The following is a 21,027-nucleotide window of genomic DNA, read 5'->3' as shown; positions in this document are numbered from 1 at the left end:
ACCATTCGTTGATTCTATAACACACAATATCTCCCGTGCTGCCGAGCTGCACCTGGATTAGATGATGTTGCAGGAAATGGTCCTCCAATGATTGAAAGTTCAGTTATTGCACTTCTCCCGTTTGTTAAATACACAAGAACATAACGCGACACAAAATATTCCCTGAAGTAGCACAATGGTGAAATAGCACAATGTCGAATACTCCATGAGACAGTGAAATATAGATGGAAAGAGAGATAGATAGATTGAGAGAGAGAGAGAGAGAGAAGTTTGCGAGTCCGATGTTTGATGATGAAGTTTGGCGAGTTTGCAACTTGATGTTTCCGTACTTTCACGTTGAAAGCTGGTCAAGAAGTGTAGTGTGCGTGAAGAGTTGAATCTTGTAAATGAAGAGTTGTAACATGCATGCGAAACTTCTTCGAGATGTGGAGCGAAGAAAGAAGGAGATTGGTTGGAAAGGATGTCCATCTCGCGTTGTCATGGTGACCATAGGAGTGACCGGAGGTGAAATTAAGTTGTTCGCGAGGAATGTTCGGACAGATGATATATGAGCTAGTGCTCGTGATACAGAGGGCCAGAGCAGTCGTAAAAATGTACTTGTATTACGCTGTAGAGTGACCACTAGCGGATATGGTCAGCGAGTGGACGAAAACAATTCTTAGTAGAGTGAAAAAATGAAAGCATGACTCATTGTGCTGCTACATAACAAACACTTTTATGGGTCCAACTCTTACTTTGTACCTTGATATATTGAGAGACCTAATATACATGTAGCTAGGGTAATTGTCATGGTTTTTACATGTAAATCCTCACTATAATGATGATCATTTAATTTAAATCATAACACAGTCATAATCATTTATCAAGAAAGGGATAGTAACATTAAAGAGATTGCTCAATTCTTTCTTCAGCTAGACATGCTGACTTAAAAATCATTGTGACATTTAGTGAGCGTGCTGATGAATATCAAGATGTTGTATTCCGACCTCCAAGGGGGTCTTTGGGCAGAAGAAACATTTTGGGAACTCCCTATATTAATGTGACTTGCCTCTCTCCTACTCTAAACCTTTTCTTTCCTCCAGGTGACAGCTCAAAAACACCTGCTGGGTGAGGAACCACTGATACACCCCTCTGTCACCAGGAGCAAATCTGCAGGGGTAAGTGTTTGCACCCATCTCCATCTTAATGTTGCTCAGTACTGCCTCATCTTCACTGTCCAACCCTGTCCCCACTCAACATCAATTGCAGAAGGTCCTATTAGCTCTGTGGCTGCCAAATTATGGCATTTGACTTTGAGTTTTTGTTTCCAAGAGACAAAGATCCATAGATGCACCAGCCTCTTTGAAAAAAAAAAATTAAACATTAAATCAATAAAATATGACATGTGATATTTTGTAGCAAAAAAAAAAACCAAAAAAAATTATTCTTGCAGCTATTTTTAACCCGTTGAGGACGAGTCCCAAGTATACTGGGCAGGTGTCTATGGGAAATGCGTGTTGTAGCAAAATCAGTCCATCCTCAACGGGTTAATTGACATAAGGTCCGGTTTAGCTGTCTATACTGTAGGCTCTATAGATACAATGATTCGTCAATTTGAGTGTTGACTTTGCATCATTTAATGTGTGCTTCTTCTTTTTTTTGGGGGGGGGGGGGTATCAAAAGCCAGATTGATAAATATGGTAAATAATAATGCTATTGAGGTATTATATGAGCAAACTTTTCATACAGTGACGCAATCTCATTCAGTGTATTGTATCAAAGAGGTGCTTGTAGGTGAGTAGTTTGTATCAAAAATAGTCCCGTCTTTTCTTATTAAAGCTGTATAATTTAGAATATCATAATGGTTACTAGCTCAATTTCAGGTTATTTTAAGGGATGGTATAGTTTTGGCTGAGATGGGGGTTCAGCTTCTGACTTTTTGCAAGATAATTACAAAGCCACTTGTGGGATATCAAACAGCATGTTATTCTAAGAGATATTCTAAGAGGAGGAATTCAAAGTTTATTTGATTGGAATCAGTTTTGAAATGGCTGAGATATCCAAAAACAAAGTAAAACACAGTGATTCTAATAAATAGGATTGCTTTATTTTGGATATCTCAGCCATTTCAAAACCAATTTTCATGAAATAAACTTTTGAGATCCTATTAGAATTGTATGCTCTTTCATATTTCATAAGAGGTTTCTCATTATCTCTCAAAAAAGTTGGAAACCTGAAGCTGGCCACCTCAATCAAAACTATGCCATTCCTGTAAAGTCTCCTCAGTTTACCATAAGTAATGGGGATGTTCATTTTAAGCAGCCTTGTACAGAGACTATTTTTTCCACATAATCCCCCCCCCCCCCATGTATTTTCCGAAGAGGTCCATATAAAGTACTATAGCTTGTAAAAGGTGCTCTCACAATTTCTGTTTTGATATTTCATAAGTCTTTTTTGTTGTTGTTGTTGTTTCTGCTGACAGGAACGCAAATCCAATATTTCCGTGAGTCCACAGAAAATGATTTTCTCCTGCAATGCATCATTTCTATAATGCATTATATATTCCCTCCATTTTGCATTGTGATTGTTTACCCATAGTACAGAGGTTGCATCATGCTGTGTTACCCATGTTCGTGAAGTGTAGTCATACACTTAATTCTGTCATTAGCAAGCGATATCTTGATTATCAAGATATATTTTTAATCTTTGGTTTTGCAGTTGCATCTATTTCCAAGCAGTTTGGTGACGGGGTCATTTTGCCTGCCTTTGCTGAGAATAGGAGCATGTCTGTTCTCACACAGTCAATAAAAGCCTACCACATCCCATTTTTTGCAAAGACAAGGGGGTTGTTTCATCAATGTTTGTCAGCGCTGACAACTTGAATCACCATAGTAACAGTCAGTGACCAGAGCATCTCAGCTAATCAAAACCAAGGATTTTGCTGAAATTGTCAGCGCTGACAAGCGTTGATGAAACACCCCCCTGTAGTGGAGTTGCCAGCATTCATAGTGCATTGCCATGGAATATCATGTGACTAAAATGACAATTTCTGCTCTGTTGAGGGCAGTATACATGATACTATCATAGAAATACAACCTTTAAAGGACACGCTACATCAAAGTGCAGCAGAGCACAGGATATGCCATAACTAAAGATAATTTATGTGGATTTGATACTTGCCTAATATTCATTCATTTTAATTATTATGTTCAGTGTAGCAAAATCACATTAAGGAGCTCTTGCAGCACCGTAGAATTTGTATGTATAAATATTTATACAATTTCTGCACTCGACAAGTGATTTATCATTGTATATTTTTCAAAGATAGGGAATTGAATCTTGGCAGTAATTTTGGACACAAACTGACAGGGAATTGGAAGCAACTTTCAGATCACATGGAGTAAAAAAAAAAAAAAAAAAAACTAAACATGAAATAATTAAAAACTAACAAAAAACAAGAAGAGAAAAAGGTACCAGGTTTGTGAGTTATATCTGGTTGCTCTATGGACAGATTTTTATTGTAGAAAATTGATAAATGAGCCCCATGACTGAGATTTCATGCTGCACAGTAGCTTAGTGTCAAATGGGATGTCTCTGTATATTACCAGAGTTGTGCCCATCTTAGTAATGGTGGACTGTGCTCCATATACTCACAGAGCCTTGGAGTGTGAGCATACTGAGAGTTGGCACTCTAGTTGTTCTTGCTTAATATGAATCTCTATGGGTATCTCGCTCAAGTCTGATATTCCTGATCTCATGGCCTGTGTTTGTAAACTATGCCAGCAAGCAGTCTAGCTACATTAATGTTGGGTACCATATCGGCTAGATGAGGTGCACTGAAGTTGGGCAGAACCGTACAGCAAGAAATATACAAAGCATGAAATTTTCATGATTTTGAGCCGACACTCTTTTTTGCGGCATGAAATTTTCACTAATTGCCACTGGCATCCAGTGCATTTTAGTGTAGACAAGAACTTTTGCGTACATTGTGACTATGTGAATCTTGGCTCTCGTGAATTTTGTGAAATTGAAATGCATGTGAAAATTTCTGGTTTTACAGTATGCAGTTTAAACAGGCTGTGATATACAATACTGGCAGCCATATTATCAGCATTTAATGGACTAGCTAGCCAACATATTCAAATTTCATGCAGACATCTACAAGAAAAAAATGTATGCCTGAGAAGCATAGAGTTTGTATGAAGTTTCCCTACACTAGCAATGACCAATCCGTGCAAACTGGATTCTTACAACTTAGTACTCAAATTTAACACTTACATTGACAAGCTCCCTGGCCATTAGAGAAAGAAGAATTGCCCATGAATTTGAGTGATATACTGTAAAACATGATATATTCGCGGCATGAAATTTTCGCGAATTGGAGCTGACAGCCTTTTTCGTGGCATGAAATTTTCGCGAAGTGCCACTGGCGTTCAATGCATATAGTGTAAACAAGAACTTTCGCGTGCATTTTAATTTCGCGAATCTTGGCGCTCGCGAAATTCGCGAAATTAAAGTGCACGCGAAAATTCCTCGTTTTACAGTAATAGACTGGTTCTGAAATGTGTTCAGATGTTATGCATGCTTCATTCACAAAAGTTGAACATAACAACCACAAAGCTTGCCAGAGGCTTGCCCGACCTGGCAACAACTAATTGAATTCCTGCGTATGGAACTTAATGGGAGGGAGCAGGTAAATGAAATGTATCATTGCTAGGCTGTAGGAAAAGAAACATCCCTAAATTACAGTAATGAATTACAAAAACGGTCTATTACTAACCAATAAATATGTGACACATTTTATGTATCAAATGGTGTAATGTCTGAATATGATGATATGTCATTCGTGTGTGGTTTATGTGAGCACTCTAACAGGAATATTTAAAGCATGATGACAGCCAGCCTTGGGGGGGGGGGGGGGGGGGGACGAAGGGGATAAGAGTTTGTTCACTCACTTCGCAGGTGTTTATTCTTTATTGACAATTACTCGAAAGATTGGATAAACCCGAGTTTTTTTTAATGTGTGTGTGTGTATTATGAACATATGTATCACAGCAAGCTAGTTCAAGAATTGTTTTGTCAAATTCATTTGCAAAAGTACAAAGTAGAGTTCAGTAAACAATCTCAGAGTTGCCAACATATTTATTTGCACATGGGATTAAAATGAAGGTATTTTCAAGTTATGAATTTTGAAAAAAAAAACAACTGTTCTTTACTTCTTCCCTTATTTTTCTTCAGAGGGGCGATCTATGTGTGTGTGATTGAAAGACCGCAGACAACCTTCAACTGCAAATGTTTTGTAAAGTACTTTTCAAGATGGTCTCTTTGGGAGTATAATACTCCTTTAGTCATGAAACACTTGTGACTCTCACCCCAAGAATGGCAAGATATCTACAAAAATACTTCCTTCTCTTTTTGTTTCTTTTTTTTTTCATCATAATTATGAGAGGTGCTATCCTTTCTTAGAAAGGTACCTGCCCTGTTTATGTATTTTCTTGATGACATACAATAAATTAGATTCAATGCGTGGTTGTCAAAACATTTGCCATTGATAATTCATGCAAACAGATGGTGTTTTAGGATATGGAGTAAACAAGAAATGCCGCAGCTGGAGAAGGGATTCTATTTTGAACTTCAGCAAAAAAGAAAACAAAAAAAAACCTACATATTTTTCTTTTTCCTTTTCTGTATTGAATTTTGTGCCTGCCACTTTTAGTGCTGTGATTGATGCCATGCGAGTTACTTTTGACACAGGGATCATGATGTATGTCATCGATGTGCCATCAAGTTTATGCACTAAAAAAAGAGAGAGAGAGAGAGAGAGAAGCCAAAGTATTTGATATGTGACATTTGATATATTTTTTATGTTTGTTTTGTAGAAGGAGAAGGAATATGATTAGTGGTAATCCATTCTTTTTTCAAATATTTTCAGCCTGCGGCAGTTATTATTTTATTATTATTTTATTTTACAGAGTGACTTGAAATATAGATCATATTATGAGCAAACTCAAAATTTCTCCTTCTTTTCATGACACAATCTGGAAAAAAAAATGTATTTGATATGTGAGATACCTTTCATGTTTTTGTAGTTGATTGAGAGAGGAATTTCTTCGGTAGCAAAGGCATTCTGTTTTTATTTCTCTTCTTTCCAGATATTTCTCGTGTATGGGACCTTCTGGAGTGACTGAAAAATATATAAAAATCATCATCCAAATAAAGGGATATCCTAACATTTCTTTTTTTCTTCTTCTTTGTCATCTTCTTTTAATTATACACTGTGGAGTTTTTGAGGAATGCGGTTTCTAGAGGGATACACCTGTATCCTAGTTATGATGTCTCTTTTTGAAGAGTAGGCTAATGAAGGAAGAAATAATCCCAGCTCTGCATGTACGTTGTTTCTTGCCATTCACTCATATCTATATTATCTGTTGTAATTTATATATCATGTTTTTGAAGACTTGCTGGACAAATCCATGAGTGGTGGAAATTTGCAATAAAAAACCACAGTCATAGCGCGAGAGTTCAGTATAACTCCTTGACAAGAAAGAATTCATGCAGTTTCCAACCTTGGAGACTGTACATTGTATTTTTGAGGCAATTTTTTAGCGGCGAGTTGTTCACTTCATTAACCATCAGTTTACTTACAAATTTGCAAAATATATTATATAATAATACATAATAATACATACAATTTCTATAGCGCCATTTTCCATTCTGATTAAATGCTCAAGGCACTTTGAATCAAAGCAAAAAGATTGAAAATATGTATACCACAAAAGAATAAGATTAGAAAAAGAAGACATGAATGTCTGCCTTCAAAACGCACCTGTCAAACAAATAGGATTTTAGATTACTCCTAAAAGACGTCATGGAGCTTGAGTCTTTCAGCTTACATGGAAGTGAATTCCACGGTGTAATACAATGTGGTATATTTCACATACAGTATATTGGAAATTATAATCAAGTGAGAAATCTGTGCTGCCTGTGATGACTGTATGTATTTTTGATGAAATGCGCTTTGATGGCAGTTGACATGGGAATGTGTTTTGTTTTGTTTTTTGGACATGGTGGGTTGCTGTTTACATAACCAATGACCTCACCCACGCTTCACACTCATTGCATCACTTTTCAATAATAGGGAGCTTTAAATTTGCAGCGCGGACGTTTGAGATGATGAGTGTGTTGGGCATTCTCCTCTCTCCCTGCGTCGTGCTGAAAAGTAGCTTTAGATTACGCTAGGACGCAACCTACAAAAAATAAAATGGCGCCCCCATATGATTGGTGCATCAAGTAGCTCTCTGCATCGTAAATTGAGCAGACGTAGAAATAGCCCAGAATGCGCAGTGAAAAACTCAGACGACGCGAGCTATAAATAGATCGACTCGATGCGCGTTTGTGCGCATGCGCAGAACATGTTTTTTTTTTCCTCTGAACGTCCCCATTGCAAAAATCTACAGCTCCCTAATATTAGTTTGTCTGCCCAAATGCATTATCAAAGTATTTCTATATTGCTGTTATATGGCTGTAACAGTACAGAATATTCTGGAGTGTTTGATCGGTCTGTTTGTTTGTTTGTTTGTTTTTTCTTCCCATTTCATCTCTGGAATGTAGATCGGTCAAGACTGTGTAGTAGGCGAGGGGTCCTCTATTGGGGATAAGGTGTCCGTGAAACGATCCATCATCGGCAGACACTGCACTATTGGCGACAGGGTCAAGATAGCCAACTCCATCATCATGAACCATGTGACCATTAACGAAGGGTGAGTGGACACATCAGGTGTTGAATGTCCTATCCTCCCACCCCCTCCCACCCCCTCCTCCACCCCCCCCCCCCCCCACCCCACCTCAGCACCTATCAGGTGTGCTTACTCTGTGAAAATAAGTACATAGTGCTTTGAATTTCAACATTATGTGCTACCTGGTTTAACCATTTGGAATTCATTTGGCCATGTTATGGTCTGGATTGTGTTGTTGTTGTTGTGTGTTACTAAAACTACTTTTGTTACTAAAAGTACTACTACTACTATTACTGCTGCTCTTCTTCTACATTGATCCATAATTTTGTTGCTACTCTCACTACTACTGTTACTGCTACTATTACTCCAATTACTACTGCTTTTACTTTTACTAGTACTAGTTGGTATTACTACTACTACTACTACTACTACTACTACTACTACTTCTACTTCTACTTCTACTTCTACCATTACTGCCACTATTACTACTGTATACACCAATTATCACAAAGTATATATGGAACTCCAGCTACAGTTGTGCCCACTGCTGCTGCTACTAATATGTACAGTGCACTCCCGTTATAACAAAATGCTCGGGACCGGCAGTTTTCTTTCGTTATAACGAAATTTCGTTATAACCGAACAAATATAATATATAACAAAAACAAGGAAACCACGCATGGCATATATCATATTCTGTTTGTTGAATACTAATCTTACCCTGTGCAGATATGTTAAACGGAATGGTACACTAGCACTGTACCTTTTAAATTTCGTTTGGATATTACATCAAAGAGAGCATAAAATTGACGGAAACTGTGCGTGACACACGGAGCGAACACACTGTGGTGTGAAGCGTTCGCCCATGCTTGTTCCGCTACGAATTATCGAAAGCGATCCGCATTTCGCTATAACGGAGCACATTTCTTTTGTTTTTCTTTGTCCGTGGGGCTCGGAAAAGACTTCATTATAACGAAAATTTTGCTATAACCGTGTTCGTTATAAGCGAATTTTGTACCATAGACATTAATGGCGATAATTTTGGGACCAAAAGTTTTACTTCGTTATAACGAAATTTCGGCTCGGAAAAGACTTCATTATAATGAAAATTTTGCTATAACCGTGTTCGTTATAAGCGAATTTTGTACCATAGACATTAATGGCGATAATTTTGGGACCAAAAGTTTTACTTCGTTATAACGAAATTTCGTTATAACCGTGTTCGTTGTAACGGGAGTGCACTGTCTATACTATCCACCTACATGCCTACCTAAATAACTACTTGCCAGATATATCTTAGCTCACTTTGTGTAAAGATATTCCACCTTCCTGTAAAGCCCATCGTCATTTCTGCATCGACATAGACCAGTGTGTGTCTCCCCAGAAGGTCTATGTAAGGAAATTCCAGGAAGTCTTAAGAAGGAAGTGTGAGATACGGTTTTTTTAAATATTTTTTTTGCAGTGCAGGTTGTAATGCGCATCCAGCAATAATCTTGACACGATTCCTCACTCTTCTGTCTCTCTCTCCAAGGTGCGTCGTCCAAGGGTCGGTCATCTGTCCAGACGCCCAGATCTACAGGAACACAGAGCTGAAGGACTGCATCGTTGGCTCCTCACACCACGTGGCAGAGAACGGTGAGTGGACGATTGGACCGTTGCAATCAGTGAAACATCCTGCAGCTCTGTTCGAGTGTTTCCCCACCCAGAAGACTACCACATTGACTTTCTGTCTTTGACAACATGCACATAGTCTGGGGGGCATTTCATGAAGGAACTTGTCGGATGAAATGTCCGACACGTCAATTATATCCGACAAGTTCAGAGAAATCAGCCAATCTGACTTAAGAATTTCTCAAAACTTGTCGGATATAATTGACTTGCCAGATATTTTTTCCGACAAGTTCCTTCATGAAATGCCCCCCTGAAATAGCAACCAAATTTGAACCCTATTTCTGCATTGTTAACCACTAGAGTGAACAGTACTGCATTTTCTAGTTTCAGAAATAACTACCCTCTATGTATGAATGATAGAAATTTGTCTTGATCATGAGAATCACGTGTAGTATACACAAATTCAAGCACCACTTTCTACACATTTGACAATCAATTCAAGCTGTTACATGATTGTAGTTAATCAAGCGATAGTGGAATGTCTTGTTACATGATATTGTGATGATGATGATGATGATGATGATGATGATGATGAATATGCATTCCCTTTGTGTTTTGGTTTTGTTTTCTATTTTAGTGGTATTATCTTCCTCTCCCTGCATTTGTGTCTTTCTATCCTTTTCTATTATTTTCTATTACATATTTTGCGAACACCTATTGCAGGTTTTAGTAAATGTTTTTACAGAAAGTGTAATAATTGCTGTAAAAACAGATATGTATGATTTTATCATTCTTCTTTACACTTCATCTTTTTCCTTTCTCTTAATATTAATACATGGCTCTGTTTTGTTTTGTATTTTTCAAATCATTCTTCAAATCAACAGCATCATACAGCGGAGAAGTTGTCGGCGAGAGTTTGAAGTTTGAGTTCTGAGCCTGACCTTGCCAGAGGACACCAGCTTCCCAAACTGACAGCAGACTCTTAGGAGAGTAAGGTCATTGGTTGGAGTTTCTCAGCTGGATGGATGACCATAGGATCACAGGGCTGGTTCAAAACTGACCATCACTCTCTGTCCAACCACTTACAGTCGTCATCAGACATTCTCTCAAGCTACCCTCTCTGTGCAAGGACATGGAGAGAGACGAAGAGCTTAGTGAATGTGATCCATAAAGAGGAAGGAATTGTTTAGCCTGGTGAGATGGGGAAAGTAAAGGAACATTATTAGAAACTGAAGAAAAGTGAGACTGCATCAAATTCCAGAAGAGAATATTCCACAAGGCAGTGAGTGACTGTGGAGGATCTGTGATTGTTGTTTGTCACCAAATATCATTGAAGAATGAGGTACCCCTCCAATTCATCTGCTCTCCTTATCTGAATTTTTGCCAGAATATAGCCTGGGATGGTGACCATTAGCGCCCTTAAAAAAGTATGTATCTTGAAATAAACTACATCAGTTTTCCTCGGGGAGAAACTGGAATGTCTCAGTGGACATCTCTGCCTGATTCTAGAAGAAAACACTAACTGGCAAATATTCACGCATGGGGTTTGATCAATTAATAAAAGAGGGTTTTACAATACACACAGCAACTGACCCATCATTAATTATGCTCTTTCAAATAGTAAATTCATGATAGTAGCCTCACATTTATTCCATTAATTTGGCTATTGCTATGGCAAAGGGACTTAAAATGCTTTCACTATCAAGAGAAAGTGCTCATCAGAAAGACCAAGTGAAAACAGAAAGCCTAGTTTGCCCAGAGAACCAAGCTTTCCTCTGACGTCAGTGAGGTCTATCTTGCGGGAGACTCAAAGTTCCTGTATACACCATATACTTAGCGAGTCTAATTTTTCACAAATTGGAACTTCCGCTAGTAGGATTTAGGATCATCTAATACAGCAATCATATGAACAGTGAAATTGGTATTATTCACTCATTTTCAGAGAGCAAAATTAGTATCTATAGCTCATTTGGAATCAGAGTTGATATCTCTGCGTGTTGTAAAATTTGTAAATGGCACATGGCTTGCGAAATTTGGCGAAAATAAAACCCAGTGATATGTATGGTGTATACAGTATACCACGCAAATCAACCCCCTGGGATCTAGTACATAGGTATGCAATATGTGGAGGAATACCCACATCGTCAAAAAAAGCATAATAATGCAAATACAGTGTACTACAAGGAATATTGATAATCATTATCATTATTATAATATTGATAATGATAACTGTGATAATGATAATCATAAGAATGATAATGATAATTATTATAGTAATGATAGAAAATGATAAAGATGCTTATTTGAAGAATTATGATAATGATGACCATCATGATAATAAAAGTAATGACGATATTGAGGGCTGTCTACACGTACATGTGTAGTGCTCAAAACATTTTAGGTGACATCGTGGATGAAATCGTTAAGAATAAACGATTAACATGTTTTCAAGTGAATTGCTGTTCCTTTCTGTACTTATGTATTGATGTTTCAACCATGTCATCACAGGATCAGCAAAACTGGTGCGGGAGGGGCATGGGTGCCCATAATGCACGTGCTGTTCACATCTGTCTGCATTAAAGGGTGTGTACAGTTCTGGTTGAGGTGAGGATTTATCTTTTAACGTTTTGCGAGATATTCAGAAACCACTCTATGAGATGTCAAAGAGCATGCAATGCTAAGGGATATCAAAAGTTTATTTGATGAAAATTGGTTTTAAAATGGCTGAGATATCCAAAAACAAGGTGAAACAAAGAGATCGTAATAAAAGGCGTGGCCTGTCGCATTTTATTATTATCTCTTTCTTGGATATCTCAGCCATTTGAAAACCAATTTTCATCAAATAAATGTTGAATCCTTCTTAAAATTACATGCTCTTTCATATTTCATAAGAGGTTTCTCATTATCTCACTTAGGAATGTTCAAAACATGAATTCCCACCTCAACCAGTACTTTATAGTCCCTTTAAGCCAACATGTGACGTTCATGTCTGTCCAGTACAGTCATACTTTACTCGGACACATATCATATGAAGCAGACGTAGCAGATATGAATAAATCAAATTTTGAGTGGTAATTCTACTGAAGCAGTCACTATTCTACCAGTTTATAATGGCGGAGAGGAAATGGTAGTGACTGTAATGCTGCTATAGAGGGCAAAGGAATGACTTTATTGTGCAGGTCATGGTCTTGATTACCCAATGAAAACAATCCATAACAACTTTCACACATGGTGATGACATCATCAGCGGACTCATTTGCATATTCTTATTTGCTGTTCAGTCAGAGCGCAGCGCAAGTGAAATAGCACATATTTATTCAAGTCGTATGCACAGCTGAGCGACGCTTGTATGTACGTAATGCAGACACATGGTCATAAACATGTTCATGTAGAACAAGTATTTCTAGACGGTTTTTGACAATTTTACCATCAAATGAAAGAGAAAATATCAACAGATATGCCCATGATCAAAATAAAAGAGAAAAGTAAAATCTGGATTATCAAAATTGCTCTCAAAGTTCAGTGTTGTATTTAGAAAAAAAGATCCTTCATGTTTGACACAAAAAAAAATAGCATGAAATTGTCCATTCCCCTCTAAGATACCTGGTATGGTGTATGCTATGTTTGCTAAAGTGTATCGTATGGCTTTTAGGGCATGTTTTCTCAATTTTATTTCGATACAGGTCAGGAACTAGCAAAATTCAGAGACATTCCGTGACGTGGAGTTAAAAAAACTATTTCCTTCAGGTTTGCACCAGAATTCCAGGTCTGTGATTGGTCAGAAACTGTCACATGACTCGCGTCTTGCTGTATCCATTGGCAGAATTTCCTGTTGACACTTTAAGGATCAGGAAAACCAAAATTCCATGAAATGACGTGAAAACCAGCAAAGCATCAATAATCCCTGGGAGCTCAAATTTTGAAGTTTATATCAGGGAGCAAACTACGCATAATTTCGCATAGTGTGAGCGCGCTGTTTTTGTGAAATGTGTTTATTACATCTTAAACAGCATTGTTCCCTTCTACGTCGGTAATTCTAGAATGTTATTTCGGCCTACTACCATTGCAGAATTGAGTGGTTGCAGGACCTCAAGCTCGTAACTATGCTAATAGCAGGAGTTTGCACACGACATGCAAAAATTAACATCCGTGTCCTCAATCAAAAGCTCCCAATAAGCTTGAGAACTATTTGAGAAATGCACAACGCAAATCCTTGCCATAACAATAAACGGGTCAACATTTGTCTGTGGGGCTTGAAGGTTCCTACTGGCTATTACAGTGAACTCACATTATAACAAAGTCCTCAGGACCGGCAGTTTTCTTTCGTTATATCAAAATTTCGTTATAACCGAACAAATAAACAATAAAAATACATAGACTGGATAATGTTCCAGCCTGAATTTTTACTTTGTTGTAACCAGAATTTTATTATAACCGTGTTCGTTATAACGGGATTGCACTGTATAAAACAGTCTAGCAGCAAGTGCATTAAGAATGAATATTTCTGAAGTTGGATAGCATATACACCTGCAAAATCTTTACCATTTTTCATTGCCATAAGTATCTTTTCACTGAATGTACCGGTTAGATGTGAGTGTGAATACATCTTTACTTCACATAATATTTTGCATTAATCTGTAAATCATCAGCCAGACATGAACTGTTATTTGTTACAATATTGTTTGGTTAAAAACATTTTGGGGTTAATTAGCCATTTTCTTAATGTATTCAAATTTATGGATGTTTCATTCTTAAGAAGATAGAAACGAGCTATTCCATTAACATGCTCTTCTTAAGTGAGGATAATCCAATTTCGTACAGTGGACTCCCATTATAACAAAGTCCTCGGAACCGGCAGTTTTCTTTTGTTATATGGAAATTTCGTTATAACCGAACAAATAAACAATAAAAATACATAAAGTGGATAATTTTATGGCCTGAATTCTTACTTTGTTGTAAGCGGAATTTTGTTATAACCATGTTCGTTATAACGGGAGTGCACTGTATATTACTTGTTGCTATGTCGAACAAGTCTTGGACAAGCTTTCAGTATGTCAAGAACAACCTCTGTTAAAAGGTATGCATGAAATTTGAATATGTTATGAAAATCGCCTATTTGATTTATGTGAACTCTTCCTTCCATATATGATCAAATTTATCAAATAACTACTTTGAAAAAGCAAGATGTAGCAAATAGCCTCTGCATGCATCTGTCAGGAAATGGTCTTATTTATTTTATGAGGTAGAGATACATCAAATAAATATATTGTCAACAGGTGGATGCTTCATGGCGTATACAAAAATGGTATCTTTCATATAAATTGGTATTTGTCCATGACTAACACTCAAAAGTGTTTACAGATTGATGGTTAACAATGGGGAATTTCTGAATGCGTTACATCAAATTTTGTCCCCCACTTTTGTCCCCTTTTTCCTTATTTAACATTAGCAGACAAAAGTGAGTGTGAAGAAGTCAAACCAGAAGTTCTTTGGTGTGTGAAAAAAAGAAAGATGAAAGATTTTTCCGTGGACAGTTGACTACTTGATGAGAAGGCAAAGAGTGCAAAAAATAAAAAATAAAAAAGTTATGCTTTACTGACCATCAAACTTTTTTTTTTTTTTTTTGAAGTGTAAGGTGATTCAGTTTTTTTAATGTAGCTGGTAGATATAGATCAGGCACGAAATTGAATTGATCACAATTTTGTCAGAATTTCATGCTCATTGATCCAAACTAAATTGTTAGAATGAGAGATTGTGGATAATCAAGTTGTGATTGTACCCCAAATCACTTTGAAATGGGTGCCTATTTTCTCACGTTCAAATGAATTGGATGCATAAGAGGATGTTGATAACTACTGTAGCACTTTCTACACTGAAAGATGTTAAAATTCGTGATTACAAACCTTCACCCTGAATTAGGTGAACAGATAAAGAACAAAACTAGAATCGATTATTATACTCTTCAGCCAAGTCCAAGACGCTGTAAACACCACACTTTGACAGCCAAAAGTCAGTCCCGATGATAGACCGTCTTATACAGGCAGTATCATGGTAGGATACAAGATGTGTGTAGTGTTGTCAGAAAGAAGTATTGATAAAGTCATTGGGTTTTAACGTGTCTACAATCCAAACCTCTTTCTTAAAAGGATTCTTTTGGCTTTGTTGTTCTTGTTGTTGTTCTTGTTGTTGAAGATCCTTGTGTGGATTTACTTTTGAGTCAGGCTTGTTCTACCTTTATAAGAAAGAGAGGGAGAGAAAGAAAGAAAGAGAAAGAGAAGAAGGAAGAGAGCATTAGGAATGTGTGTGTTGGAAGTTGGAACGTAATATTACTCTGACACCCTTTAAGTTCTTTTTTTTTTAAACTGGTCACAATAAGCCTGCACTGACGCCAGTCAAATTTTGTCACGTTTATGGCTCTTGTTTATCATCAATTACACACTTACCCATGGATAGCGTCAGGGCCGAAGGGCAGGTGCGAGAAAACCCTGAGATGTCAATACAAAGGAATATGATATTAATATGGAATTAAGGATATATTCCCGTGCAGAAAAAATGGGGGTTCTCCGTACTTTTCGGGCATATTCGTGAAAAGGAGCAATCAGATCGAGGCATGACGTCAGGAGAGGGAGAAAGAGAGATAGATAGAGAGAAGGATAGTCGGCAGATACAAGGAGAGGTGATAGAAAAAGAAGAAAGGAAGAGAGATTTAGATTAAAAAAAAAGATTGGAGGGGTAGGGGCAGAGAGAGAGAGAGAAAGATAGATGAGAAAAGAGAGAGAGAGAAAAAAAAAGTATACACTTATACCAAGGTGAAGATAAAAAGAGAGAGAAAAAAGGTACATACTTATACTAAGGTGAAGATAAAAAGAGAGAAAAAAAGGTATATACTTATACTACGGTGAAGATAAAAAGAGAGAAAAAAGGTATATACTTGTTCTAAGGTGAAGATAAAAAGAGAGAAAAAAGGTATATACTTATACTAAGGTGAAGATAAAAAGAGAGATAAAATAGGTATATACTTATACTACGGCGAAGATAAAAAGAGAGAAAAAAGGTATATACCATAAGGTGAAGATAAAAGGAGAGAAAGAAAGCCAAGCAGACCGACAGAGAGAGAGAAAAAAGAAAGATGGATAGATCGAGTTTGAAATTGAGAAACCAGATGAGAGAGAGATGAAAGATAGTGGACGAGGATGAAGAGAAAATGAGAGAGAGAAAGACAAACAGCGACAAACAGAAAGAGAGAAAAACGATAGATGGAAAGACAGAGGGAAGAGAGAGATGGGGAAGGGGTACAGTGTATGGAGATGGCTCGTGAAAATGATGCCCCGTGGAATGATTACACCGGTGACATATTTTCCAGGTCTCGAGTTCTCCGACTCCTCTCTCGAGACGTCACAACAGGAACTATACAACAATATCAATTTGCGCGCGAGCCCGAAAAGTGGGCGGGGTCGGGGCAATCCTCAGCGGCACGTGCGCACTCTTCGGGTTGATCCCGTTTGAGAAACCACGAATTAGATCGGATCTGACATGTCGTAATTTTTTTTTTTTTTTTTTTTTTTTTTTTTTTTTTTTTTTTAGATAGTGTCAGACTTCGATGCGTCTTGGTTAATACGTTTAATGAACCAGACAGGGCTGTCTCTAGATGTATTACTGTGTTTTGGTCTAAATTACACCAATATTCAGAGCAGTTTGCGTATCTGCGCACTTATATATTTTACATATCAATAGGTTTTTTTTAGTACCTTCAAAATTTCTCTATTCTACCGAGGTTTATGCGGTGTATAAACGTATCATGTAAGTAGTCAGTTTACATTTTTGATCAGGACATGAAGAAATAATAAATGAGGTTATTTTGATACAGACAGCAAGGGGTTGATTGTGATCATGCTCGTAGAATCAAAGTAATATTATAAACATACGCACAAATTTTGAGGCCACAGGACATTCACACAAAGTAAAAATCACGCTGCTGTTGAGTCAAATATTCAAATTATTGTTTGATAGATATGAAAACTTATGTTTGAATATTGATTTAAGTATCAGCTCTGGAACACCTCCCCATACCATTCCTGGAACCAACCTAAACTACATATCACACACAAGGTCTAAATTTGCGTAGAAATTGCACTACACGCAGACCGAAATTCTGTGACTGGAGTTATACAGGGTTTACCTGATTTAAACAACAATTAAACGACATTACAAGAGCGCACTGAGAGCGAGGTTTGAGATAAAATCCTACACATTTAATACGGGCCATTGAGTTTCCTCTTGCATTCATTAGCAGTTTATGTTACATGGCTCGACCTGTTTTCCGCATCTCCATGCTACGTTAGAGAGACTAAGAGAGGGTTTAAATTGAAAAATAAGTTAGGGATAAAACTTAACGTCTTCAATCTCGGTTCTTTTAAAGAATAGCTAACAACCTTTCCTCTACTATCGCCGTTAAACGGAGTCGTGTAAGAAGCCATAAATGCGCATAAGATATATATATATATATATATATATATATATATATATATATATATATATATATATATATAAACGCAATTGATACAACAAAGACTGCGCAGAGTGACTTATCCAAAAGTCCAATTATATCTAATTGTTATTTCCTTTCCCTTTTCTTCTGTTTCAATTTTAGAAAACATAAGTTTGTGTCTGTCTGGGGAGCACCCACGCACCAATTATCTCTGCAGCTGAAGAAGGTGCCAATAATTCTCTCCCACAAGTGTCAGGTTGACTTTCGAGTGAGCAGTAATTTGCCTGTCAGTCCTACTGTATATTAGGAAACCGGATTACGAAGTAACAAGGGTAAGGGTTCGGACTATATTGGCATCGGAGCATATTCCGCGACACATCACATGCACGGACATTTTCAGCCTGATTGATGGTGATGGAAGATTATCTTTCCTCGGGAAGTCTGATTTCTCCTATCCTTTTTAATCGTCTACATCTTCCAAAAGGAAAAAATGAAGAAATGCCCCAGTTTTGTTCTCTCACTCACACACTTGTCACCTCCGTACGTGCGAGAAAACATGGGAGTTAAGACCGTTGCAGTGCACGTGCGCTTTGGACGCAAGCTCGCCTCCGGTTCATTTCCCGTCTATTAGCAAATTGTTCTGCCCTTTTCGCGCGCAAGGCATCGCAGAAAAGCGCAAACAGATTGTACAAAAGGCAGTGAAAAAAAATAACTCATCAAACACTCGGATATGTCACCCTGACATGCCACGTCGTCACTCTCATTCGAGAAGTTTGATTTTCCTCCCCCTAATTCGAAGATGATTGTCCTTCTTCCGTTTTCTCTTCTGCCCTGTCCAGAAGTCGTTCATAATAACAGGCATAAAAAATTACAGGACGTAACTGATACACATTTAACGACTGAGAAATAGAAAGAATCAAGAGCATTTTCTTTTTCGTTGTCCCGTCCCCTGCTGATGTATTTGTTCCTGTAATCTACCAATCCTCTCATCAGCAGGTTCTTTTTTTCTGTCAATGAAAGTAACGTCAAATTTAGTTATCCTTAATTTTTCATTACAGTTTCTTCCGTCATTGCATTAATTAATCATTGACAGTATAATAGGAATAATTACACACCGTCTTTCTCTCGTCGTCCCTAACATACATTAGTTTCTAGACTCGGTCAAATTAAAATAAATTCATCCGATCTGCACACGAGTCTCAAGTTTTAGCTTTTAATGACCATTACGTTAGCGATAATATAATTCTAAGTTATTTCCATTTGTCTATTTAAATACAAATGACGTTTTTCATGCATCTTAAAGGGAAAATTAGCTTTTTATTATAATTTACTTCGGGAGCAAACTTAAATAATTGCTATAAAGTAGAATCGGACCTTAGAAAAAGAAAGTCATGTAATTTCACATTGTTTCGCGAAACAGTGAATTAGTCACAATCATAATCATATGCAAAATCATTGAGAGAAAGACTTATTCGCCTCACAGATCTCCCGGGGTTTTTCTTATAAAATATGCCATCAAAACTATGTTTTGTTTTGTTTTGTTTTTGTTTGTTGTTTGGGGTTTTTTTTGCAGATGATACAGCTGCAAGACCGTCTCACTCGAAACTTTAGACTTGGCATTCTATAACTTATTATAACACGTACAATCGTGATGAAACTTTTCTGTTTGTTTGCTCGTGTTTTTTTTTTTCTCTCTTGTCAGCATTGTGAAACTTTTACTCTTTACTTAATCTATGAAAGCAAACAAGACTATCAAAAAGAGCTTATCCATCAGACAAATGTTCCCCACGGACTGTCAATGAGATTATTATATTTTGTACGAGAAATTATATACTATCTAAATTTGTTACTTTCACCGACAACTTCGTGACACAAAGTGTTGCTGTTATAGTTTCTTCGTTTTGTAAAAAGTAGTTTAAGTTCAAGTTTGTGTTTCTCCATCTCAGCATAATTAATAACATATAAACAAAATGTATTGGTCCAGAGTAGGGTTAATCTAAATGAGACAATTATTTTGGACCCATTTTGGTCTATCGACAAGAAAATATAAAAGTTGTCCGTTAGCAAGACGAGGTATATTTAACTTCCCTCTCTGTTCGTATCTCTTTTTCAATTTCGTCAGTTTGGTTATCAACATTCTCTCAAATATGTATGTACAATGTACTTCATGATATGTATATAAATATGTGTACTATACATGCTACATACATACATGCATGCCTATTGAGTGTGAAAGAGTTATATGTGATTGATCTTATCCAAGTTATCGAACGCGAGTGGTTATAGAACGACACACGCTTGACGCATATATATAACAAAACCTGTCAGCCTGTTGCGATACAGTATATACAATCATGTACGTCATTCGAGGGAGGAAATCCATCGGGAAATAGGAGGTGATCAGCAGCCAAAGGGGGCATGGGATACACGCTGTGCCTGTTGAAGGACAAAACGCTTGAAAAGCATGCAAGAGTCATTTCATTTCCTTTTTTACTTGTTTAAAGGAAACTCAGCGTCATGTTTAAAGTGACTGTGATGACATCAGTAGATTTGTCTTCACAAAACGAAGGTTGACAATTTGATGGAGATCAGACGCCCCGCCCTCTCAAAAAAAAAAAAAAAAGATCATGAAAGAATTAGTTTGGCATGTAGTCGAGAAGCAAAGATGTTGTGCTATGACAAATTTTTATCAGTTGTCTCCCTCCGTACACATGTATTTATAAGATCGCAGCTGCTTCGTGATACCATATTAAACTGCATGCACTGTGTAAATTTCATAATCAATCTAGGTCATGTTTTAATGAAACTTCCGCTCCCATGCTAACTTTGATCCATTCTGCTTACTGTCACATTCAGCTTAAACAAGGAATGGCCTTTTATTTCATCGATGATTTTCTCTATCAAAGGAAGTATATAGGTAAACTTTTCCAAACAGTGGTGAATTTACCATTAGAAAAAAAAAAATCGAAAAAAAAAATGTACGGGAAAGAGACTCACCACTGTAGTGTGAAGTGCCTAGTCACGGTTTTTAATCACATCAATAAAATGTGACCTCAATATTTGTGGTTGAAAGAAGATTCCACTCCATGTTCAATCGCGTTAGAAAGACGAATGAACGTCGAACAATGTTATCGCTAGATTATGACGAAGTAAGCTGTGGACCTTTAAAGGAAACCTTCACATGACTTGTCTTCGTGACATCGGTCACATGTC

At 37.2% G+C, this 21,027-nt stretch overlaps 1 protein-coding gene across 1 annotated transcript in view; it reads left to right on the top strand.

Moving 5' to 3' along the window:
• LOC139733479 (translation initiation factor eIF2B subunit gamma-like) overlaps nt 1-11,433 on the top strand; it is a 33,521-nt gene extending 22,088 nt beyond the window's left edge. Inside the window, exons 9-13 of the mRNA XM_071644294.1 lie at nt 1,083-1,157; nt 2,462-2,482; nt 7,591-7,739; nt 9,247-9,350; nt 10,211-11,433. Coding sequence (XP_071500395.1) covers nt 1,083-1,157; nt 2,462-2,482; nt 7,591-7,739; nt 9,247-9,350; nt 10,211-10,260 — 399 coding nt within the window. The 3' untranslated portion in view covers nt 10,261-11,433. The remainder of the gene's footprint in view (nt 1-1,082; nt 1,158-2,461; nt 2,483-7,590; nt 7,740-9,246; nt 9,351-10,210) is intronic.
• Nucleotides 11,434-21,027: the final 9,594 nt, after the last annotated feature.

Source organism: Diadema antillarum, unplaced genomic scaffold (assembly GCF_040938485.1).
Source record: "Diadema antillarum isolate AM-2024a unplaced genomic scaffold, OU_Dant_1.0 seq00000481_RagTag, whole genome shotgun sequence".
NCBI lineage: Eukaryota > Metazoa > Echinodermata > Echinoidea > Diadematoida > Diadematidae > Diadema > Diadema antillarum.
The sequence above is the reverse complement of the archived record's forward strand: the minus strand, read 5'-3'. Positions and strand labels throughout refer to the sequence as shown.